Source organism: Diabrotica virgifera, chromosome 3 (assembly GCF_917563875.1).
Source record: "Diabrotica virgifera virgifera chromosome 3, PGI_DIABVI_V3a".
Lineage (NCBI taxonomy): Eukaryota > Metazoa > Arthropoda > Insecta > Coleoptera > Chrysomelidae > Diabrotica > Diabrotica virgifera.
In genome coordinates, this window is record NC_065445.1 from 80604541 (window position 1) to 80632093 (window position 27553).

Here is a 27553-nt window from a genome sequence, read left to right on the forward strand (position 1 = left end):
TTAATTAAAGTATAATATTTCTGGGCGTTTCTTTTCAATCTGTCACCTTCTTCCATATTAATTTTATTATAAGTGTAGTGACTTTACCTGATATTTTTCAAAAATGAGAATGGTTTGGGCTTTTAAGTTCAGTTTGATTATATGGTTTTTTTAGTAGATTATTTGCTACAAATATGTTTTACTTAATTAGATCTTCCAGTTCTCTTTTCAACCCAGTTAATTAGCCAGGTTGCCAACCCCTTATTGAGATTTTAAGGAATCGAGGTAACTCCAAATCTAGCAACTACTAAAGAGGCCATTTATGAAAATAGATTCCAGGAAATCTTGAACGTTGTCTCCTTCGTTCTTTTTGAGTAAGAAGAGATGGCAGTAAAAATTATTTATTCAACTATAATATACATATTTTTGAAAAACGGAAGAGTATATCAAAACATTTCAACAATGTAATAACATTAATCTTAAATCTAACCTGATAATAAATGCTTCTAAAAATATCGCATCAATAGTAACCGTTAAGTCTCTTCTCACAAAAAAACTGCCAATTATTAAAAAAGTGAAAAATTAAAATAGGAAATGTCAAAAAAAACAGCATAAACAAAGGTTCGTAAACAGTTTTGATGAAGTACAATAACATCTAGGACAATCTACGTACATGTAGTTCATAGCACTAAAAATTTTTTCTACCCAAATTAATTTTATTTTTTGCTGCACAATTTTAATTAAGATTCTTTTTTTTTTCTAGTACAATTTTGATGCAGAAGAACTAAATGGTATATATTTCTAGTAACTACAGCAGTATGTAATGGGAACAATGGTATAAAAATTGATACAAAAGGCACTAGGTTGGTACTGTTTCTAAAAATATGGTAATAACTGTAATAAGGCAGTGTTTTTCTTTGACATGTAAAGAAATGGAGTAAATTAAATGTAGAATAATTTTAAAAATATTGTCTTGTAGTGGCTCAGCTTTAAACACATAGCATAATTGCAACACAAGTTATAATTATAAAACAAACTATGCACTTGACGTTTCGGCTTCTATTTAGAAAGCTATTTTCAAAATACAGTGTTATCACGATCACATACAGTTGGCAAAATGAAAGAATACCCATGAACGAACATATAAAACACTCTGTATTTTCCTGTCACCGTGTCACAAAGAAAATTGCCCAGCGCAAGTACATGTAATAATAATTATTACATGTACTTGCGCTGGCCAATTTTTTGTGTGACATGGTGACAGGAAAATACAGCGTGTTTTATATGATCGTTCATGGGTATTCTTTCATTTTTCCATTTTTACAATCTACTCTATATAGAAAGTAATAAGTAAATGGTATGTAAGTCAATTAACATGGGTTAGGTACCTTCCAGTGACGGTTCTCTAAGCATTATTGTGGTAGGTCGTCTGGCCATATTCTCTTCAGTCTTCTTTCAGCAAGTGGTTGGGTGAATAAATTATTTATCAATTCGTTGGTGTGGTCAGTGGTGCGATTTTTATATTTTATTGAATAATTCCTTATTAAGTCCTTGATTAGTGGGATGTCCAGATCATTGTGAAGTGTCTGGTTGGACACGTACCATGGAGCTTTACTTATCATACGGAGTATTTTGGACTGGAATGTTTGGAGTCTCTTCGTATTTGAAGGTTTACTGCAACCCCGTAGTTCTATTTCGTATGACCAAACTGGTATAAGTATTGGTTTGTACAGAAGTAGTTTATTTTCAAGAGATAACTGAGACCTCTTGTTAAATAGCCAGTTGATATTTTTGAGTTTAAGATCTAATTGTTTACGTTTAGTTTTAATGTGCGTTTTCCATATGAGTTTTTCATCCAGATGCAATCCCAAGTATTTGACAACTGGTTTGATGGGAATCGGAGTATTATTTATAGAAACTTGAGAACATGAAGATTTTCTGATTGTAAAAGTAATTTGTACTGATTTGCTGGCATTAACATTTATTTTTCATCGCTTGAGCCAGTTTTGTAATTGGTCTAAATGATTTTGTACTTTTTGTGAGGCTACATTAGGGTCGACATCCACTGCTAAGATTCCCGTATCATCGGTAAAAGTAGCTAAGAAGGTATCATTTCTGGTTGGAACGTCGAGTGGTTTGAACATATGAGAGAGTGGTTTGGCTGTGCCACTAAGGACTCTTTAGGTCAGCTGTAAACAAGATCGGGATATCCTTGGTGATTTCCAATCTCCGATAGGGGTGTCACAAGAAGAAGAAGAAGAAGGACCGTAAGAATTTTATACGAGATATGCCTATCGAATTAGGATTGAAGTCAGTCCTGATAACTTACAAATTTTCAACGATAGAATATTTATAAGAGTACATAATATATTTGTGAATTTTTTATAAACATTTGTATTTGAATAAAAATATTCGGATATGTTAACAACATTCAAAAATTATTCTACACCTAGTTTACTTTTATTGCATGTCTAAACAATCATATAAAAACTAAAAAATGGAAGTTAATATTATTTATACAGTTTGATAATCAGTAAATATTAACACTTATTTGGTTAAATTTTAGGCCGTCTTCATCTAGCCAGCTAGGTACAGTCACACATATGGAGTAAAAAGTTATCTTAGAAATGTTATCTACAATGCCATCCTATTATAATTATGAAACTTTACGATAGACTAAAAAATGCAGCTATTTTTACCTGTCAAATCATGATAATTATTTCCTTTTAAAGGAAAAAACGTTTGGTACTATTTTTATTAAAAATATTCAGGATCATATAAAACAATAGATAGTAGATAATTTTTGATTTGAAAGTATGTAGAGAGTACTTTATCAAAATAATAAATATAATGAAAAGATTATTATAAAATCACACATTTTTAAAAAAGTTCACCAACAGATTGCAACAATTACCGTACTTCAAAAAGGCCTATGAATTCTATGGGAACTGTGTATCCATTATGTGCCTAAAATATGGACATTAATTTTCTATGGACTAAGACTATAACACTAAATCTGGTATGGGAAGAAGCCCCAACTAGAAGAAGACCATGTGGACGCCCTCGACTCGGGTGGCGAGATAATATAGCAGGAGACTTGAAAGCTATGGGCGCGGAGAACTGGAAAATTACTTAAGACAGAGAAAAATGGAGGATTGTTGTCGAGTCGGCTAAAACTCACGAAGGCCCACGGAGTAAGTAAGTAAACTGATTATCCCGATTTGGCTCTATCGGAAACGTCTCTTAAGCTGGCAGAGCAAGGTCAGCAGAATCGAAAAATTTTTTGTGCAAAATTTAAGGCTAATTAAAGGCTAATTAAATGCCCTAATTAAAAATTTAGGGCTCAATTAGTTTGCCGTAAAATGAATGTTCTGCTAGCTTAAGTTTAAGTCAGCAGAACAATGCGAAAAACAGTGCTAAAACTATTTAATTCGCAATTCTATTGAGCCCTGAATTAAAGGCTATTTAAAGGCTCTAAGAAAAACCAAAAATGAAATTGATTGAATAAACGATTTTCCGAAAAATTAACCATATCTATAATCAGAAGTTCGAACCAGCAGAGCAATGCAGAAAAAGTAATAAAAACTATTTTAATCGAATTTAATCCAACGTCATATTTAAAGGCTATTTAAAGGCTCTAAGAAAAACCGAAAATGAAATTGATTGGAAAAACGATTTTCCGAAAAATTTCCCATTTCTATAATCAGAAGCTCGAACGAGCAGAGCAATACAGAAAAAGTTATAAAAACTATTTAAATCGAAATTTATCCAACGTCATATTTAAAGGCTTTTTAAAGGCTCTAAGAAAAACCGAAAATAAAATTGATTGGAAAAACGATTTTCCGAAAAATTTACCATATCTATAATCAGAAGCTCGAACGAGCAGAGCAATGCAGAAAAGGAAATAAAAACTATTTTAAACGAAATTTATCCAACGTCATATTTAAAGGCTCTTTAAAGGCTCTAAGATAAACCGAAAATGAAATTGATTGGAAAAACGATTTTCCGAAAACTTAACCATTTCTATAATCAGAAGCTCGAACGAGCAGAGCAATGCAGAAAAAGAAATAAAGACTATTTCAATCGAAATTTATCCAACGTCATATTTAAAGGCTCTTTAAAGGCTCTAAGAAAAACCAAAAATGAAATTGATTGGAAAAACGATTTTCCGAAAAATTTACCATATCTATGATCAGAAGTTCGAACCAGCAGAGCAATGCAGAAAAAGTAATAAAAACTATTTGAATCGAATTCAATCCAACGTCATATTTAAAGGCTATTTAAAGGCTCTAAGAATAACCGAAAATGAAATTGATTGGAAAAACGATTTTCCGAAAAATTTACCATTTCTATAATCAGAACCTCGAACGAGCAGAGCAATACAGAAAAAGTTATAAAAACTATTTAAATCGAAATTTATTCAACGTCATATTTAAAGGCTATTTAAAGGCTCTAAAAAAAACCTATAATGAAATTGATTGGAAAAACGATTTTCCGAAAACTTAACCATTTCTCTAATCAGAAGCTCGAACCAGCAGAGCAATGCAAAAAAAGTAATAAAAACTATTTTAAACGAAATTTATCCAACGTCATATTTGAAGGCTCTTTAAAGGCTCTAAGGAAAACCGAAAATGAAATTGATTGGAAAAACGATTTTCCGAAAACTTAACCATTTCTATAATCAGAAGCTCGAACGAGCAGAGCAATGCAGAAAAAGTTATAAAAACTATTTTAATCGAAATTTATCCAACGTCATATTTGAAGGCTATTTAAAGGCTTTAAGAAAAACCAAAAATGAAATTGATTGAAAAAACGATTTTCCGAAAAATTAACCATATCTATAATCAGAAGTTCGAACCAGCAGAGCAATGCAGAAAAAGTAATCAAAACTATTTTAATCGAATTTAATGTTATTAAAGTTACTACCTATTAAACGAGGACTGTAAAACAATTCTTTTTGTACATTAATGAAACTCACGTCTGGCTAGAGGGTTGTAGTATTTTTATTTATTTTTTTAAATTATTGCAGATGGCTGATGGAAGAAAAAAACTTTCTGGTTTCCAATATCGGAAACGGAAACTGGAAAAAGAAGAAAAAGTGAAAAATTTTTGGATAAAAAAAGTTGGATAAATTTCGTTTAAAATAGTTTTTATTACTTTTTCTGCATTGCTCTGCTCGTTCGAGCTTCTGATTATAGAAATGGTTAAGTTTTCGGAAAATCGTTTTTCCAATCAATTTCATTATAGGTTTTTCTTAGAGCCTTGGAATAACCTTTAAATATGACGTTAAATAAATTTCGATTTAAATAGTTTTTATAACTTTTTCTGTATTGCTCTGCTCGTTCGAGCTTCTGATTATAGAAATGGTAAATTTTTCGGAAAATCGTTTTTCCAATCAATTTCATTTTCGGTTTTCCTTAGAGCCTTTAAATATGACGTTGGATTAATTTCGTTTAAAATAGTTTTTATTACTTTTTCTGCATTGCTCTGCTCGTTCGAGCTTCGGATTATAGAAATGGTTAAGTTTTCGGACAATCGTTTTTCCAATCAATTTCATTTTCGGTTTTTCTTAGAGCCTTTAAATAGTCTTTAAATATGACGTTGGATTAAATTCGATTAAAATAGTTTTTATTACTTTTTCTGCATTGCTTTGCTGGTTCAAACTTCTGATTATAGATATGGTAAATTTTTCGGAAAATCGTTCTTCCAATCAATTTCATTTTTGGTTTTTCTTAGAGCCTTTAAAGAGCCTTTAAATATCACGTTGGATAAATTTCGTTTAAAATAGTTTTTATAACTTTTTCTGTATTGCTCTGCTCGTTCGAGCTTCTGATAATAGAAATGTTAAATTTTTCGGATAATCGTTTTTCCAATCAATTTCATTTTCGGTTTTCCTTAGAGCCTTTAAATATCACGTTGGATAAATTTCGTTTAAAATAGTTTTTATAACTTTTTCTGTACTGCTCTGCTCGTTCGAGCTTCTGATAATAGAAATGTTAAATTTTTCGGATAATCGTTTTTCCAATCAATTTCATTTTCGGTTTTCCTTAGAGCCTTTAAAGAGCCTTCAAATATGACGTTGGATAAATTTCGTTTAAAATAGTTTTTATTACTTTTTTTGCATTGCTCTGCTCGTTCGAGCTTCTGATTAGAGAAATGGTTAAGTTTTCGGAAAATCGTTTTTCCAATCAATTTCATTGTAGGTTTTTCTTAGAGCCTTTAAATAGCCTTTAAATATGACGTTGAATAAATTTCGATTTAAATAGTTTTTATAACTTTTTCTGTATTGCTCTGCTCGTTCGAGCTTCTGATTATAGAAATGGTAAATTTTTCGGAAAATCGTTTTTCCAATCAATTTCATTTTCGGTTATTCTTAGAGCCTTTAAATAGCCTTTAAATATGACGCTGGATTGAATTCGATTCAAATAGTTTTTATTACTTTTTCTGCATTGCTCTGCTGGTTCGAACTTCTGATCATAGATATGGTAAATTTTTCAGAAAATCGTTTTTCCAATCAATTTCATTTTTGGTTTTTCTTAGAGCCTTTAAAGAGCCTTTAAATATGACGTTGGATAAATTTCGATTGAAATAGTTTTTATTTCTTTTTCTGCATTGCTCTGCTCGTTCGAGCTTCTGATTATAGAAATGGTTAAGTTTTCGGAAAATCGTTTTTCCAATCAATTTCATTTTCGGTTTATCTTAGAGCCTTTAAATATGACGTTGGATAAATTTCGTTTAAAATAGTTTTTATTTCCTTTTCTGCATTGCTCTGCTCGTTCGAGCTTCTGATTATAGATATGGTAAATTTTTCGGAAAATCGTTTTTCCAATCAATTTTATTTTCGGTTTTTCTTAGAGCCTTTAAAAAGCCTTTAAATATGACGTTGGATAAATTTCGATTTAAATAGTTTTTATAACTTTTTCTGTATTGCTCTGCTCGTTCGAGCTTCTGATTATAGAAATGGGAAATTTTTCGGAAAATCGTTTTTCCAATCAATTTCATTTTCGGTTTTTCTTAGAGCCTTTAAATAGCCTTTAAATATGACGTTGGATTAAATTCGATTAAAATAGTTTTTATTACTTTTTCTGCATTGCTCTGCTGGTTCGAACTTCTGATTATAGATATGGTTAATTTTTCGGAAAATCGTTTATTCAATCAATTTCATTTTTGGTTTTTCTTAGAGCCTTTAAATAGCCTTTAATTCAGGGCTCAATAGAATTGCGAATTAAATAGTTTTAGCACTGTTTTTCGCATTGTTCTGCTGACTTAAACTTAAGCTAGCAGAACATTCATTTTACGGCAAACTAATTGAGCCCTAAATTTTTAATTAGGGCATTTAATTAGCCTTTAATTAGCCTTAAATTTTGCACAAAAAATTTTTCGATTCTGCTGACCTTGCTCTGCCAGCTTAAGAGACGTCTATCGGAAATCAAAACGTGTTTTGATTTCCGATTATACAGATTATAAAAAAAAAAATTTTGAAAGCCTAAACAATCAAGAACTTTTCAGACCACATTATTATACCTAACCAAATAGGTATTGGAATAAATCAATTCAGTTAGGAAAACGGCTTGTTACTAATTTATAATCGAGAAGTTATGATCCTAGTCATAGATTGTCCCTATAAATATTGAAACAAATTTTATCTAAAATTAAAAGTTTTTTTTGGGATGCAATTTATAGAATATTTTTATTGAAGTACAGTACAACCTGAAACATCCGGACCTGTCATATCCGGACCTCCCCATATCCGGACGGTTCTGCCGTCTGCATCTACTGAAATCTACCGAGAAAGGCAGTCCTGCTGTTGGATAACTCACCCTCTCATCACCACCCAAAAGAACTAAACGATGGCGAAATAAAGTCTCTTTTTTGCCCCCAAATGTGACATCCCTCTGTAAGCCTATAGATGTGTGTCTATCGACGAAAGTTATTGACGGCGTTGATTACTGGAATGTATGAAGGAGAAAACGTTTCAGAGACTATAAAAGAAGTGGCTTTGATATCCGGAATTTTTCATATCCGGGTCGGTCTGTCGCCACATTGATCCGGATATGACAGGTTTTACTTTATACAGTGCTAGTCAAAAGTCCGTACCCCCCTCGTATCTTTTGAACGGTTATACCTATAATAGTGAAATTTGGGGGAGAAAATAAACGGACATAAGCTTCTTAACTAGTCATGACAGGTAACGTAATAGTGACAGATGCCGTTACAGAGCCACTGTGACCGATAATTTTAAATAGGACCTTATGGCAAGTGATACCTCGTTTGAAAGGCATTCAAAATACCTATTTAGCCGTACTAATTGTTTTGGGTTTTAGTTGATTTTGATTTTGGTGAATAAATTAAATAAATATAATATTGTAGTTTCGCATTTAATTAATAAAAATTCAAATGTCCGCCTATGGTTTTTTGTCAAAAAAGTTGACGTTTTTTAATTCTCTAGTTGCTTTTACGTCAACGTCAACCTTTTTGACACGGAATCATATGCGGAATTTTGAATTTTTATTAATTAAATGCGAAACTACAATTTTATATTTATTTCATTTATTCATCAAAATAAGCTTAAACTCAAACAAAATTAGTATGACTGAATAGGTATTTTCAATACCTTTTAAACGAGGTATCACTTGCCATAAGGTCCCATTTAAAATTATCTGTCACAGTGGCGCTGTAAAGTCATCTGTCATAATTACGTCACCTGTCACTAGTTAAGAAGGTTACATCCGTTTATTTCCTCTCTTTAAATTTCACTATTATAGGTATAACCGTTCAAAAGATACGAGGGGGGTACGGACTTTTGACTAGCACTGTATGTAAATGGAACAATAAAACTGCATTTTAAATAGGGCTTCTATAAAAGTAACCAATAAGTATTAGATACTTAAACTGAACACTATAATAACTTTATGGTGCTTCTTCTTCTGTATACTTCTGATTTGACAAAATACGTAATATTTAAAAGATCAACAAAGAAATCGAACAAAAAATTGAAACGATTTCCATCTATATAATTGTTATTGATCATAAATATGCAGACATACTTACATACTCACAATATATGTTTTCTAGAATCAGAATATCTATGAAAAAGATAAGCAAGTTTCATACTTTTATATTTTGTCAAATGAGATATTTACAATTAAAGCTTAATAAGTGAGAAAAGTCAGTACTTAGTAGAGAGAAATATGACAATAAATACTTATTTCTCTATTCTGTGTAAAAAGTTTATGTAAAATAGAGACTGATACTGTAAGTTTCTGTTCATGTGCTCCTTTATTTAAGATCTTACTAAAATGAGAAAATACGAACACGTGTATTGAGCACGTGCACGAAGCACTTATTGTGAATAAGTTTGATCTATTATTTATTCTGAGATGAGCCCACTCAGATGAACACATTTCTCTATTCTGTGTAAAAAGTTTATGTAAAATAGAGACTGATACTGTAAGTTTCTGTTCATGTGCTCCTTTATTTAAGATCTTACTAAAATGAGAAAATACGAACACGTGTATTGAGCACGTGCACGAAGCACTTATTGTGAATAAGTTTGATCTATTATTTATTCTGAGATGAGCCCACTCAGATGAACACTTGCAATGATTGATATAATTTTTAAATTGTCAATAATTGGAGCTGTCTCTTAATAGTGAACATGAACTATAAACAATCACTTACATGTATCAACCTCCTCCTAGAATTATAAACATGTACAGATATTCTTATTGCTTAGAATATAAAAATATATATGTATAAAACTGGTAAAAAACTACTGATGTATAAAAGGCACATTGGGTATAATATAAGTTGTAGGAAACTATATCATTAGGAATCTAAAACGGCAGCTTATGGGGCAGTAGGAAGATTTTTATCACAAAATTTATTTACTTTTTTATTAATAATTTTGCAGTTGCGTTCTTGACAATGTAAAAAAATACTACTTAATGGAAGTATGATATATATTATAAAGAAAAATAGCAACAATATTAAAAAATATATTATAATTTTATAAAATTTTTACGTAAAAATTGTTTAAAATCAAACACAAATCTCTAGGTGCATACTGACTTAAGCATTTTTTTCCGAACGAACCGAACGAGCAGTGCACGCTGTAACAAATTGCTCTAGTTAGTACGTGTTCGCGAACAAAATTCTGCCAAACCGAACGAACCCATCATTTTCGAAGAAGTGTCGGTAACCGTTCAACGTATGTTGAAACAGAAAAATGTTTAGATCGAATTGGGCAATATTATAATAAAATAAAATAAATGATTGAACAACAAGGATTCAGATCCGGAAGATCCTGCGTAGACGCCTTATTTGTACTAAGACAAATCACAGAAAAGGCTATTGATTACCTACAATAAACCAGCATATCTATGTTTTATAGACCTGACAAAGGCTTTCGATTGCATCCAAGTCGAAGACGTCTTACATTTATTTTATAGATGAAACATACCAAACAATATTATACAAACCATCGAAAACATCTACTTTCATAATCGAATACAGCCAAAGATAAATGTAAAACTAACGCAGTTTATACCAATACAAAGCGGAGTCAGACAAGGTGACTCATTAAGCCCACTGCTCTTTAATATAATAATGTACGAAATAATAGAAGCAGTACGTAAAGGTCATGGTTACAGAATGGGGAACAAAGAAATCCAAATATTATGTTATGCAGACGACGCCGCATTAATCGCCGAGACAGAAGACGATCTCCAAAGATTAACACACATTTTCAATACAACAGCTAAGAAATACAATATGAATATCAGCAGAAAAAACCAAATGTGTGACAACATCTAAATACCCACTACGATGTAAAATAGAAAATGATGGGAAAATAATAAAGCAGGAAGCAAGGTTTAGACACCTGGGAATAGATATAACCAGTTGCGGAGATGTTGAAGAGGAAGTACAACAACAAAGCTTAAAAGCAAGTAAAGCGGCGGGATCTCTTAATGACACAATCTGGAAGAACAAACACCTAAGACAAGATAGAAAAGCAAGAAGCTATAAAGCAGCAATTAGACCTATATTAACATACACGGCGGAGACAAGACCTGACACATCTAAAACGAGATGATTACAAGAAACAACAGAGATGAAAATACTCCGACGAATATCACGGAAAAGTCTGTTGGATAGGGAGGGGTGACAAAACGGAAACAGGAGTGGAACGAACACATTATAGAATGGCAGAGGATAGGACAGTATTAGTTGTCAAATATAGGAAAGAGTTTGAAAATCTTACAATCGCCATGCGGTGTTATGGCGATTGTGAGATTCTCAAACTCTTTCCTATATTTGACAAGTAATACGAATAGCACGAGATAAGTCACCAAATGGACAAAGAAGTATTGGCAGACCAACAAAAAGATGGTGCGATAACTTAAACAATTTAGGAGGCTAATGTTGAAGAAGAAACAGGCTTTAAAGCCTACATACAAGAAGGAAGAAGAAGAAGAAGAAGAAGAAGAAGAAGAAATAAATGATGATTGTATATTGATAGCTGAAATAGTAGAATTTACCTCCGAAGAATGTACGTTAAAGAACCTGAGGAAATGGTTCTCCGCAACACAACTAATCTATTTAAAGCATCAGTTAATAAAATAATTATAGCCAGAATGACTATAAAGACTTCAAGAAGACAAATGGCAAAAAGTGCCAAATCGACAAGTACAGGAAAATATGATTTTTTCAAAATTCTTACCACAACTAATAATAAGATTATTGTTTACTTTTTTGGGAACGGATGGAATATAATATGTGTCTACCTAAATGGTTTGCTTTTTCCTCTATACGTTCTTATCGAATGTATTTTTGATGTGTTTTTTTAATTTCTTTCTATTTGTAAATTGAACAGGAAAAAAACTACAGCAAGTATAACCAGATTCTCTGCTTCCATGGTCGGACGAACACTGAAGTAAAATGAACAGAACCTGAGCATTTGCTTGCTTGTGTGTGCTCGGTTCGTTTGGTTCGTTCGAATGAAAATACTCTTAGTCAGTACGCACCTTAAGAATGATCATGAAATTTAAAATCCTCTTAATGTTTACATAAATAAATATAGAATTTTTAGATCATAATTTCAAATCTTATTGTGTACGTCATTCTCTCACTGTTAAATACATAAATGTATTGTTATGAATAAAGAATGTCTTACTCAAAGAACACAATTGAAAAATTGTTAATATTTATGTATATTTATGTAATTTTTAACTATCACAATAATGTATGGATATTGTTCTTTCACCTGTATACTTAAAATCTAATAGGTAGTTCTTAAAAATTATTTTATAATAATGTAAAACTGTAAGGTCCTTCGGGTAATATTTTTCAGAGTGAATATTGGGTAATATGTTTCTGGTTGTATAGATTATCGTTTAATTAATAGTAGCTGTGATATAAAACAACATAAAAGAAACACTGTTTGTAATTTCGACAAAATATAGTCAGCTTGAAGTTCATCAGATTTCTCAGAAGAACAATAATTTGAAGCTAACTACATCCTATCATTCTTTTGAGAAACTTGATACTTCAATGAAACATATCAACTCAAGAAAAATTAGAAAACAAAACAGTGTGGGGTTTTAAAACTGTAGACTTGTGGCATGTTTAAGTAAAATGTTAATGGGATTAGCCACACTTTGGTTATAAAAACAATTATGTTAACTAAAAAAATACTTAACGTTTCGATTTCCATTCCGTAAATCGTTTTCAAAAGGTTAAAGAGAAATATATTGAAAAATGTGTTTAAATCACTATGTTGTATCTACTGTTGTATAATCACTAGTTGTTGTTGACGTTATGGTCGTATATGTTAGGTTATAATCACAGTCAAAAAAATTTAAGGTCAAACCAGCAAAGGAGTGTATGTTCTCAAAAAATTGATAGTGTGTAAAAAATGTTTTATTATCAGCTAAGTACTTTGAACACATAACGTGCGATCATCAGAGCTTCCTAAAAGGACATTTAAGATAAGATTTTTTTATATAAAGATGAAAGATTGAAAAACTTACGTCCTCTTATAAAACCTTCATAGAAGAGCAATTGCTAAACGACACAATAATAAACATAGATCCTGGGCAAAAGCCACAGATATCGGGTATAACAACCCCTTAAATTGAATAAATTAAATCTAAATTCTTTTTTATTTTAAAAAGACAACATGGCTGAGTAAAACCATTTTTGAGCCCACGTGAACAGCTGAGGAGGACTGTCATTCATTAAAATGATAAAGAAGGAACCACTATCCTATGCGACCTCTATATTTACGAATATTTACGAAAATAGAGGTCGCATAGGATAGTGATTCCTTCTTTATCATTGTAATGAATGACAGTCCTCCTCAGCTGTTCACGTGGGCTCAAAAATGGTTTGACTCAGCCATGTTGTCTTTTTAAAATAAAAAAGAATTTAGATTTAATTTATTCAATTTAAGGGGTTGTTATACCCGATATCTGTGGCTTTTGCCCAGGATCTATGTTTATTATTGTGTCGTTTAGCAATTACTCTTCTATGAAGGTTTTATAAGAGGACGTAAAATTTTCAATCTTTCATTTTTATATAAAAAAATCTTATCTTAAATGTCTTTTTAGGAAGCTCTGATGATGGCACGTTATGTGTTGAAAGTACTTAGCTGATAAACCATTTTTTACACACTATCAATTTTTTGAGAACATACACTCGTTTGCCGGTTTGACCTACTTAGAAGTGTGTACAAGTCTTACAGTCTTTTCCAAAAAAATTTAAGTTTGAATGTACTTGATTTGAGGCTGAATGTTTTTGTACACTTCTTCCTCTTCTAGCGCCATCTTTACTAATGAAGGTTGGCTATAACCATTAGAAATTCGCCTGTATCTTTTGCTTTTCTTAAAAGCGTCTGCGTGTTTAACGTGGTTTAGTCTCGAATGTTTTTTAACCAGGATATTTGTTGTCTACCAGGACACTTTTTTCTTTCGATGTTACCTTCATAATCAGCTGCAACAACTCGTACTTGTCATTTCAAAGTATGAGACCCAAATATTCTGTCTTTCGCCTTTTAATGTGGTCAAAAGTTCTATGTTTCTTCCCATTCTGTGTAACACCATTTTGTTCGTAATATGATTGGTCCATCGTATTTTCAAAATTCTCCTAAAAAGCCACATCCCAAAAAACGTCCAGCTTTCTCAATAAGTTAATATTAACAGTCCAGGATTCGATACCATAAAGAAGAAGAATAGTAGAAGAATAATATGAAGAATATGCACTATCAAATTCTCGTAATTCATCAACTGTTCGTAATTTTTGGGGCAAAAATTTGGAAATTTTGTTTTTGTGTATTTAGCCCAAGGCGCATCTGTTTTGAGATGAACGTTGAGAGGTGACTCATATTTTTTGCAGAAATTGCTTGGAATTAACTCATAATATACTAATAATTAAGTTATCCTCCCACTAAAAAAGGTCCGGAACATTGTTTAAATAATCAAAATGTCAAAAAATGAAGGAAAAATTCGATTTTTTTTTTCGTTTTTGATTATAACTTTAAAAGTGTTTCTTCCCGAGAAAAGTTGAGCTGACATAAAAGTTGGGTAATTAAATTTCCTACAATATAAGTAATAAACCATAAAAAACAAGTATTCGCATTTTACGTTTTTCAACCATTTATGCTACACTTAGGATCTTCATATTTCACCCAGAAAAACTTTGATACAATAAAACAACACTGTACATTTTATTAGCATCGGTTCAATAGATTTAGCAAAATAAACTTTGCAATCCAGCATTCGCAACAAAAATGCATTTTTTCAAAATGTTGCAGGACTGAAAATAAAGCAGACAGCAAGTTGAAATTTTTTATAGATATAGAACGATACTGTACCTTTCATTTGCTATTTGCAAAATTAAAATCGGTTAATCTCGGTTTGCTCTGATTGGGCATTCCAATGACCTGTCAAAAACTATCGAATATTGCGGCTGTGGACAAACAAATGTGTTATTGTTAATAATTGTTAAGTTGATGTGTTAGTTTTTATTGTTTTGAGAACAGAGACACTAAGTTGATACTTGTAGTGACTTTTTAAATAGTTTTTAAAAGCAACAGGTACTTAAGTGTAAATATTTTAGAATTGTAATGAAAAATTATGTATTCTATTTGGAAAATGTAAAATCTTCGATTCACACAAGTTGATTTCCACCAAAATTTCTACCAATCTTTATCTAATATATTGTCTTCTTACTCTATATTTTGTTGTATTTTAAAATTTTAATTCCACAAAAATCAAACTAATTTGATTATTGTTTGTGAAATATTGTTTAAACAATTGCATATGTTTAAAATTAATAAACTTTTATTCTCTAAGTTAAAATATATGAACAAAGAAAGTTTTTGCTAAAAAAACTATTATTTCAAAGGACAGAGTATGTGTTTTTATTCTGCAATAAACAAATTTATTTATTTATATCGAAATGTACGAAAAATTAAAATGTATCAATCATTATCGAAGGTCATTGGAATGCCCAATCAGAGCAAACGTATCCGCTGTCCTGCGCGTAGCACCAAAAATTATTGTTTATTTAAAAAAATTTCTGACGCCGTGGTAGTTAACCGATTTTAATTTTGTAAATTGCAAATGAAAGGAACAGTATTCTTCTATATGTAAGAAAAACTCAACTTGCTGTCTGCTTTATGTTTAGTCCTGCAACATTTTGAAAAAATGCATTTTTTGCGAAAGCTGGATTGGAAAATGGAAAATTTATTTTGCAAAATTTATTGAACCGATCTTAATGAAATTTACAGCATTGTTTTATTACATCATATAGTTTTTCTGAGTGAAATATTAAAGTCCTAAATGTATCATAAATGGTTAAAAAACGTAAAATGCGAATACTTGTTTTTTATGGTTTTTTCGCAATTATTGCTATTTTGCAAGAAGGGTGACAATTTTTAATATTTTTAACCAATCCTAGATTGTAGCAAATTTAATTACGCAACTTTTATGTTAGTGCAACTTTTCTCGGAAATGGACAATTTTAAAGTTATAATCAAAAAACGAAGAAAAAATCGAATTTTTCCTTTACTTTTTGACATTTTGATTATTTAAACAATGTTCCAGACCTTTTTGGGTGGGAGGATAAATCAAATATTATTGAGTTATTTTCAAGCAATTTCTGCAAAAAAATTTGAGTCACCTCTCAACGTCCAAATCTACTAATATTTTTACAGATGCGCCCTGGTCTAATTGTGTGTTATATGTGTATATTGTTTGATAGAGATGTGTGCTTCACATTTTCCTATCCTCTATTATTGGTATCTTGTTGTTGTTCACTTCCTCTTTAAGTATTGGCAACCAAAGACTGTTGCGTCCTCCTGATGGATTTGCTATACATTTTTCTTCATTTAGTAGGATGAGGGCTGCTTCTTCGATTTTACCCCTTTTCATGTATGTTTCTCTTGTGAGAAATTTCATGAAAAGAGTATTTTGCGGGTTTTTCTACATTTTTTGGAGATTAACAGTCAGTTAAGAGATTGGAAGTGAATGATTATCCTTTTATAAACTAGGAACAATTTGGATGATGACATAATTTGTTTATTTTTACAATCTGATTAATAAAGTAAGATTCCACAAGTATTGTAAAATGTGGATGAGACCTTTTCGTAAGGTTTAATGACGGTAGATTACCCTATAGTAACTACAAACGATAATCTATACAGAGTTTTTACATACCTTAGGACCTTATGTTCTGCTTATTTCTAAAAAAATATCAATAAACACGTTTTGACTTGCGCGTATATGAAAAACTATTTTAATTGAGAACACTATGGATTAAAGTATATCGGAATGGGAACTACGAATAAAGGAAGATATTTACTGTTTGATTCTGCTAGAATATTCTCTGTGAAAATACGTCTCTTACAAAATGACAAAACTCACATCAACTATTGGTTATATAACCATCTAGTTAATAAATCGGTAACTCCGTAAGAACCAAACTATTTTTTCCCTTCCTTTTTTGTTAACTAATGGAAAACACTATTTTAATTAAAGAAATCACAATAGTCTTTTATACGTATTATTTTGTTCAAAAATTTGATCACCTAAATATCAACAATTCGAATTTATTTAAAACATGTTGTTCAGCGTGACCCGTCAAAAAAGCCCCGTCAAAATAGCCCGGAAACAAAATAGCCTCGACAAAATAGCCCGCAACCAAAATAGCCCCGACAAAATAGACCGCACACAAAATAGCCCCGGTCAAAACAGCCCCGACTAAAATAGCCCCGGCTAAAACAGCCTCTTAGAAAACACCTCCAATAAAAAGTTTTACCTTTTAAAGGAGTACCATTTATTTTAAATTACTATTCTAATTGGGAAATAAGCCACAATTTACTTAAAAAAAATATTTTATTAACGTTTCGACTTTCACTTCGGACGTCGTTGTCGAAATACAAAATATTAATACTTAAATTAAACAAAAATGTTATTCATCACTAAAAAAATCTAATAATTTAATTTAATCTGACTCATTCATATCGGCAATTCAGACGTAGGTACAGTATGGTGCAAATGGATGGAATAAATTCGTTATTTCGTAAACCGGTGACGTTAAGGATAAATCCTGAAATAGATCGATTTTTATTTTTAAATTACGATATTCTGTTATATATGTCATACTAGTGACGTCATCCATCTGGGCGTGATGACGTAATCGATGATTTTTTTAAATGAGAATAGGGGTCGTGTGCTAGCTCATTTGAAAGGTTATTTAATTCTCTATTTAGTAATATAAACAATTACATAATTATTTATACAAGGTGTCCAAAAACTTTTTTAAATTTAAATTATTTGACAAAAAAGAAGAATGTATGTAATTTATTTAAGTTAAAATGCATTTTACTGTTGCATCACAAACAAACATTTATTTTCGATTAAATTAAATGTTCAAACTTCCAAGAGGCAGAGAAGACAGGACTCTGAAAAGGCCATTTTTATTTAATGTGGTTAAGATAAACATTTGAATAGAGGATAATTACCATTTCCAAAAAAATGTATCTTTAAGGGATTATTTCATGATGAATTATGAAGGAAGATTTTTTGTCTGGGCTATTTTGTCGTGGCTATTTTGTCGGGGCTATTTTTTCGGGGCTATTTTGTCGGCGGGCTATTATTCCGCGACTATTTTGTCTACAGGCTATTTTGTCGGAGCTATTTTGTGTACGGGATATTATGTCGGGGCTGTTTTGTCGGAGGTTTTTCGACGGGGCTATTTTGACGGGGTACCGTTGTTCAGTTGAGAAATACTATTCTTATTATAGGATTATTTTCTGTTTACTTTCAATAAGACAGAAGTGAAGATTGTGAGACATGAGCAAGTATGAGTGAATAACAACTAGTGTTAGGACAGGAGTGGGAAACTGATAAATTTCATGTGAAAATAGGAATGCCTCAGGGTTCAGTGGTTAGTCCTTAGTTATTCTCAATAGTGTTCGATCAGATACCAGTGAAACTACAGACTAACGTTCTCTGATTAATGTATGCCGATGATGTAGTATTAGTAGGAAATACTGAAAGGATTTAGAATTTAGAACAAAAACTGAAACAGTGGAGACAAGTTCTTGAAGATAATGGTTTAAAAACAAAGTACTATTTGGAATGTTTATTTTAAGTGGAGTTAACTTTGGATCTACAAAGATCTACAAGAAAGATCTACAAAGAATTTTAGATAAGGTTGTTGCAACGAGTGAAGAATTTGGTTTGTCACTAAACATAAAGAAAACAAAATTCATGGTTATATCAAAGAAAAATATTACGAAACATCAATCTACACGTGAATAATAAGACGATAGAACGAGTTCAGAATTGTAATTATTTAGGGACAAACATTAGTGAAAAAAACGATTATACCAAAGAAATACGAAGTAGAGTAGAAAAGGCTAGAAGTGCATTCACTAATATGAAACAAATATTGTGTAGTAGAGACCTCAGCCTAGATCTTAGAAAGCGAGTACTAAAATGTTATGTATTTTCTGTTCTTTTGTATGGTGTGGAGACATGGACTCTTAATAAACAATGCCTCAATAGATTGGAAGCATTTGCGATGTGGACATATCGAAGAATGCTGAGAATCTCCTGGACAGACAGAATAACCAATGAGGAAGTACTAAGAAGAATACAGAACAGCAGGGCGATACTGGATTCCATCAAAATAAGAAAATTTGAATACATGGGTCATATAACACGTGGTGACAGAACTCCTAAAACTCCAGAACTCCTGGTGATGAACTCCTAAAATTGATTATGCAGGGAAATATTCAAGGAAGGCGCAGCATAGGTAGGAGAAAAAAATGTCCTGGCTGAGAAATCTCAGAGAATGGTTTGGATGCAGCTCAACTGAACTCTTTCGGGCTGTAGTGTCAAAAGTGAGAATAGCAATGATGATTGCCAACCTTCGTCGCGGAGATGGCACGTAAAGAAAAAGAAGAACTTTGGATGGCGAATGAATTGTGAAAAATAATAGTTTTAAGTAACTGGTACCACAAATGTATTAGTGGTATAAGTGGTATTACAAAGTGATGAGAAAATAACTAACTAAGCTAATAAGTAAAAGGAATCAAGAGGTGTGGTCACGGAAATATATCAATGAAACGGAAAGGAAAATTGTATAAAATATATACCAATCCAGCTACAATGTTCTGAAACGGTACAGTCAAAGAGGTACAAATATATGTGGCGGAAATGAGACTGCTTAAATGGTTCGGGCATGCTCAAACGTTGAGACGCTAATCATCCAATACGAAGAATTCTTAGTTTGCAAACTTTTGGAAGGAGTAGGACGGGAAACCAAATAAGACCTAGGGGGAGCCGCTTAGGCATATCCTGTCGATAGAAGATTGATGTTGGTATGAAACAGGAGAGAATATTATGGATAAATATACTTAGGAATGGTAAAGAGAATGATGATGATGCATGTCCTAAACGAGTATAACATAAATAAGACCATAAATGAGATTTTTTACAAAAATGCTTCAGTCTCCTCTCAGAATCACCAATACCTTTGGGCAGCCGCGGATCTAAAAATTCATAATAGGGGGACCAGACTTACCGCAAATATTATATTATCCAGATTTAGCCATACGACTCACACTTACTCTAAGGATAAAATTCACTCATCCCAGATATTTATCTGGGATAATAAATAAATACGGTATTAAAAGGATTGAGATCTGTTGGGACTATTTCCGTGTTACGGATGAAACAGAAAATAGTCCGGTGGGGTCATGGGTGGGTGTCCAATACAGTAGGGGGGTCCATGGACCCGTTGACTCCCCTGCATCCGCGCATGCCTTTGGGCATAAGAGTGATATTGAAAAATAATAATAGTATAACTTACAAGATATTTTCCATAAATTCGTATTTGTCTTGACTTAAATGTTTTAAAATATTCTACGAATAACTCTCATTCTTACTGAGACAAAATGTGTTTATGGGTAACTGGAATAGTATGTAACTTATAATAAAAAGCTCGATTTCGTATTTATAATAAAAGAGTATTCATTCTAATAACTAAACAAAACCAATATATTACCAAGCGAAATAAAAACAAGGTTAAATAAGACAGATTCCGATTCTATATAGACATATAACGCAGACAACATTTACGACCACTGGGAGAATCTGAGCAGCGTATTTAGAAAAAAAGAAATCGATTTTCAAATACAGCTCCTATGGACTTGCAATTTTTTGAATTGTATTGAGGATGACGTCAGGAAAAACTCTACAATTGATAAATGGGTGGAAATGCATAATTACATTAAATTGCATAAAATGCATTTCCACCCATTTTCCTATTGTAGACTTTTTTCAGACGTCATCCCGAACAAAATGCAATTAGTTGCAAGTCCATAGGTGCTGTATTTAAAAATTGATTTATTCCGGTGTGTTTTGTTCTAAATGCTCTGGTCTAAAACTAGAATATCTTTAATGATAATAAAAGTAAAATTCAAGGAATAATGAGTATGAGTCCTGTGCTGCTCTAAAGAAGCCAAAAAATACAGTTCGAGAATGCACTTTAGAACAGAAACAGACGAGCCACTCTGCAGCGCTACTGACTGAGTGGATTCACAAAGTGGCTTACTTAAACAAGCGATTTTGTAGCGCCAATGATTTTGTAATGGACGCCAATAGCAGCGAGGATCGCCTATCGCCGATCCTAGTTGCTAGTGGCGTCCATTACAAAGTCATTGGCGCTACAAAATCGCTTGTTTAAACCGCTTGTTTTGTTCCACTTTGTGGAACCACGAGTGGCTCGTCTGTTTCTGTTGTTCTTCGCCACATCAACAAGCTGTATAGTTTCGGTGACCAGGTTTTGGTTCGCTTTACCGTTACTTATATAAATGCGTGTCTCTTGATCACCGATCCTAGTTGCTAGTGGCGTCCGTTACAAACTCATTGGCGCTACAAAATCGCTTGATTAAGCCACTTTGTGGAACCACGCAGTAGCGTTGCAGTTGGCTCGTCTGCTTCTGTTGTTCTTCGCCACATTAACAAGCTGTATAGTTTCGGACACCAGTTTTGGTTCGCTTTACCGTTACTAATTTAAATGCGTGTCTTTTGATCACCGATCCTAGTTGCTAATGGCGTCCATTACAAAGTCATTGGCGCTACAAAATCGCTTGTTTAAGCCACTTTGTGGAACCACGCAGTAGCGCTGCAGTTGGCTCGTCTGCTTCTGTTGTTCTTCGCCACATTAACAAGCTGTATAGTTTCGGAGACCAGTTTTGGTTCGCTTTACCGTTACTCATTTAAATGCGTGTCTCTTGATCACCGATCCTAGTTGCAAATAGCGTCCATTACAAAGTAATTGGCGCTACAAAATCGCTTGTTTAAGCCACTTTGTGGATCCACGCAGTAGCGCTGCAGAGTGGCTCGTCTGTTTCTGTTGTTCTTCGCCACATTAACAAGCTGTATAGTTTCGGTGACCAGTTTTCGTTCGCTTTACCGTTACTAATTTAAATGCGTGTCTTTTGATCACCGATCCTAGTTGCTAATGGCGTCCATTACAAAGTCATTGGCGCTACAAAATCGCTTGTTTAAGCCACTTTGTGGAACCACGCAGTAGCGCTGCAGTTGGCTCGTCTGCTTCTGTTGTTCTTCGCCACATTAACAAGCTGTATAGTTTCGGTGACCAGTTTTCGTTCGCTTTACCGTTACTCATTTAAATGCGTGTCTCTTGACACTTTTTAAACGTTAATCTTGCACATAGGCTGTTAACGTGTTCCCAAAAGATCTCCTTTCAAGATCTGAATTTTACTTCTTAATGCAACTTATGGCCCTCATTGAAGATTGGCAACAAGATGCATCCTTGTCGTATCTCTAGTTGCCTTTATTTAGTCTAGTTGCGTTTAATCCTATTCGTGTGCCACTAATGGAATCTGCAAATTTTTATTTCGAATATTTCTTGCCCTGTATTGGTTTAATTTAGCTTAATATTAATTAAAATATCTAGTTACTTTTTGAAATTCCTTCACAACTTAACGTATAGATGAGAGTTTTTCTTATAACAGAGAAAACATTACTCAGTTCTTTCCACGGAACAGAATTGTAGTATTCGACTTATTATAGTGTATTCTCTAGGCAGCAACTTTTAAAAACATTCACCATTTTCATCTATTCTAAAATCACAATAAAGATGCATTAGAAATAAAGAAACCAAGACACGAATGTTACAAGGGACACTCCCGAATCATGATTTACAATGTATAAACTTTGTAAATCATGATTTGGGATTTACAATGTACATACATTGTCAATTACGATTTGCGAGTGCTCCTCGTAACATTCAACGTGTCTTGGTTTGTTTATTTCTAATGCATCTTTATTGTGATTTTAGTATAATGGTCGGTTTAGAGACTATTAACAATAGAAACATTTCTCCAAAGCAATTCCTTGAATTTTCTTAATTTCTTTTTAACGTCTATCAAAAACTATATTTTAATGTTACTTGTCACTAGGACAATTATTATTATATTTCGCGAGTAAGTAAGTAAGTATAAGAAATAAATTTGAGCAAAGACAATAATATCAATAAGTTAACATCAAAATCTGTCAAAACGCTTAATGTAAACTATAAATATAAAGGCAACAATATTTACACCCGCACGTAAAAAATTGGTAATTTTTTAAAGGAAGAATGCATACATCTACGCATTTTTACAAGGGTAGACAGAACTATGTTGGAAACGACAGTAATAACTGTGGGGCCAATATTAATGTCGACTATTTTTTAGTGGTTTTATCGCTCTTTTTTCGATGGCCTTTTTTTCAATTTATAATAATTGTATTATCAAAAGTAAAGCAACAATTAAGCCCACTGAAACAATTTGAATATTAAACCCTTTATTTTTTTATACAAGCAAACTTTGTTCAATTAAACATTAAAAATGCTGAACTCTTTCCCCCTCTCCCAACTACTGGTATAAAGTCTAGTAGAAAAAATACCATTATTAACCATTCATGACAAGAAACAATAAGATGTAAGTAAGATACACAGTCCGGGATATTTCCCATGATAGATTAATAATTTAAAAGAGCGATATAATGACAAAATTATGTTTGTAACGTCGGCAATAACGATGTCCCCTTTTTGCCTGTCTACCCAATATAGGCCACTTTATAGTAGATCTTAAAATATTAAGAACCTGACAATCATGTGTAACATAATTCGACGATATGTACTTTAAACTACATAATTGATAAACTATAACCAAAAATAAATTTATCTATGTCAACTTTAAAAGATCTGTTGTTAATTTGTTTTTAGTATTATTTTTTGTTACAAAATTCATGTAAAGTTTGTCTCCTAGTACCTTATCATCTCAGCTTTTCCTTGCTTATAATTTTGTTTGTTTTGAATGTTTGAATGTTTATCACAATTGTCTTTAATAAACACCTTTTTGGCATTTTTTCAAAATCTGGTGGGATTTTACCACATATTTATCTAATACAGATGATAGGAAAGTATATCGTTTAAACAGGAAACGCCACCACAAGATATACTTTAAGACATACTTAACACAAAATTCACATATCACTTCATTGTTTAAATAATATGATTAAACACCCCAGTATTTTCAGTCCAGAAAGCATCCGTTAGGAAAAATATTCTGATTCGGATTTTTTGCAGTCTTACTCAAAAAAGGCCCTTTTAACAAATTTGCATGTTGCCAGGTCCAAAAGTAAGTCAAACATTTTTTAAACGTTTTTTTTTTTGTTTTTTTCTTCCTAAAATTATTTTTTTTTGCAGCGAACAAGTTTTTTTATGTTTTTAGGATCCTTCCAAACAGAAAAGGTATTCAGTGACGTTTCTCTAAAGTTGATAGTTTCTGACATATAAGCGATTAAAAATTTAAAAATTGCGAAATCGGCCATTTTTAAACTTCAAAAACTATGTGAAAAACTGAAAAATTTCAATGTTGCCAAGGCAGGTAGATATTCTTTAAACATCGATTGATGAAATCCTTAAGAGGAAACAGTAGCGATCAACAGGTAGCAAAAACGCGTTCCAAGATTGCGGCTGTAATTTTGAATATTTTTTCGAGATATTTGGCACACGTATTCGTAATATAATAAAGAATGGCGGTACAGAGCCCAATTTGAAAAATATATTAATATGTGGAAATTACTCTGTGATTAAATACAATATTAAAAAAACGAGCCTGTACCGCCATTAAAAGAACAAAAAAATACACTTTATTTAAATAAAAAATTTTATCCGATGCCTAGATTTTGTGTCATTTTGGAACTACTAGAATTTTTTATTTCATTAGTAGTTCCAAAATGACACAAAATCTAGGCATCGGATAAAAAAGTTTATTTGAAAAAAGTGTATTTTTTTGTTCTTCTTAATGGCGGTACAGGCTCGTTTTTTAATATTGTATTTAATTACAGAGTAATTTCCACATATTAATATATTTTTCAAATTGGGCTATGTGCCGTCATTCTTTATTATATTACGAATAAGTGTGCCAAATATCTCGAAAAAATATTCAAAATTACAGCCGCAATCTTGGAACGCGTTTTCGCTACCTGTTGATCGCTACTGTTTCACCTTAAGAGTTTTTTGCAATACAATATCGAAAACCCCATTGTTTTTAAATTGATAATCAAGCAGGCGCGACACTATTTTCAACCGTTGCATGTATGTAATATGCGTAAATATATGTGCGGAAAAATATTCTGATTAAATTTTTTTTTACCATCTTGCTTGAAAAGGTCTCCTTTTAACAAATTTTCATGTTGCCAGTGGAATCAAAAGGCAGTAAAAAATTTTTTTAAACGTTTTTTTTTTGTTTTTTTCTGAAACTAATGTTTTCGCATCGGACAATTTTTTTTTAATTATTTGGATCATTCTAAATAGAAAACATCTCAAGGAAATTTCTAAATGTGATAGTTTTCGAGGTATAAGCGATTGAAAATTTAAAAATTGCAAAATCGGCCATTTTTAACCCTCGAAAACTATGTGAAAAACCGAAAATTTCAATGTTACCAAGGTACGTAGATATTATATGAGCATCGATTGATGAAATACTGAAGAGCGTTTTACAATACAATATCGATAACCCCTTTGTTTTTTAATTGCTAATCAAGCGGGCGCGACACTATTTTCAACCGTTGCATGTAGATGTAATCGGAAAACATTTGAGGTTTAAAAAATTGATTAAAAAATTTTTTGACCCATTTTTGACTCTGGCAACATGCAAATTTGTTAATAGGGAACCTTTTCAAGCAAGATGGTGAAAAAAAATTGAATCAGAATATTTTTCCGCACATATATTTACGCATATTACATATACATGCAACAACGGTTGAAAATAGTGTCGCGCCCGCTTGATTAGCAATTAAAAAACAATGGGGTTTTCGATATTGTATTGCAAAAAACTTTTCGGGATTTCATTAATCGATGTTTAAAGAATATCGAACTACCTTGACATTGAAATTTTCAGTTTTTCACATAGTTTATGAGGGTTAAAAATGGTCGATTTTCGCAAAAAAAATAAAAGAAAAACAAAAAAAAAACGTTTAAAAAATGTTTGACCCACTTTTGGACCTGGCAACATGCAAATTTGTTAAAAGGGGTCCTTTTTGAGTAAAACTGTGCAAAAAATCCGAATCAGAATATTTTCCTAGTGGATGCGCAGTGGCTTTCTGGACTATATGTAAGTACACTAATTGTAAGTACACTCACCGGCACAAAATTCCACCACCCAAAATTTTTGATTAAGTTTGACAATCTATAACTTTATTATTTGTACTCCGATTTTCAAGATTCTTGCATCCCGTAGTAGGTACATATATTGATATCGTTTATTATTCCGGTAACAAAAAATTTTTGATTAGATGGCATTATACGGGGGTGAATTAATATAAGCGTTGTTTTTTCTCCTAACTTTAAAAAATTCTGCGGAAAAATTGGAGGGCTGATTTTGTTTCATACTCCTTTTGTATTATCCTGGAGGTATAACTAAGGTTTTGTTTTTTGAATTATCCGAAAATCTCTTTTCTTGTAAGAGCTGTAAATAAAAACACTGCTTGGAAGGTCTATTTAATTAAAAATATCAAACGCACTAAAATTAACAAAACAAAACAAAATTAACAACAAAACAAAACAATTCAATAGCGGGTATGTCCACCTCTTGCAGCAACGACTGCTCGCAATCTGTTTAGCAACGAATACAGATGTGTTATTCTTGCCTGGGGAATAACCCAATATTCCTCTACCAGGGCCATAACTGCACCAAATTTTCTGGAGGCCTAGGATGACGGCGAATAGCTTTTTTTAATACATCCCATAAATGCCTAATAGGATTGAGATGTGGGCTGCATGCGGACCATTCAAATCTTATCAATCCAACCTCTATTTTATGAGTGTTTTTATTTACAAAAAATGGTACAGCCCTTACAAGAAAAGAGATATTCGGATAAATCAAAAAGCAAAATTTTAGTGATGCCTCCGGGATAATATGACAGGACTATGAAACAAAATCAGCTATTCCATTTTTTCACAGAATTTTTTAAAGTTAGAAGAAAATACAACGCTTTTGTTCACCCCTGCATAATGCCATGCAAGCAATTTTTTGTTACCGGAATAATACCAAACGATATCAATACATGTACCTACAAACTGGTGCAAAAATCTTAAAAATAGGAGCACAAATAATAAAGTTATAAATTGTCAAACTTGATCAAAAATTTTGGGTGACGGAATTATGTGACGGTGAGTGTATATTAGCAAATCAAGTTAAGTTAGCTTATTTCATAATAACACTGAACAGAGAAGTACCCAACACCGAAATAGCTAAAAAAGTCTGAATATTGGTAAATTGTGATACACGTGTAAAAATATAATGTATCAAAAATATTATGATGTATACCTACAAAAACGAAAATACTTGTTAGTCCAGAAAGCCACTGCGCATCTGCTAGGAAAATTATTCTAATTCAGATTTTTTGCACAGTCTTACTCAAAAAGGACCCCTTTTAACAAATTTGCATGTTGCCAGGACCAAAAGTTGGTCAAAAATTTT

The 27553-nt window shown here is 32.1% G+C and overlaps 1 protein-coding gene across 1 annotated transcript in view; it reads right to left on the minus strand.

The window, feature by feature from the left end:
- LOC126882525 (zinc finger protein 782-like) overlaps positions 1–27553 on the minus strand; it is a 162740-nt gene that overhangs the window by 50061 nt on the left and 85126 nt on the right. Inside the window, exon 4 of the mRNA XM_050647492.1 lies at positions 20827–20917. Within this exon, the coding sequence (XP_050503449.1) occupies positions 20827–20917 (91 nt within the window). The remainder of the gene's footprint in view (positions 1–20826; positions 20918–27553) is intronic.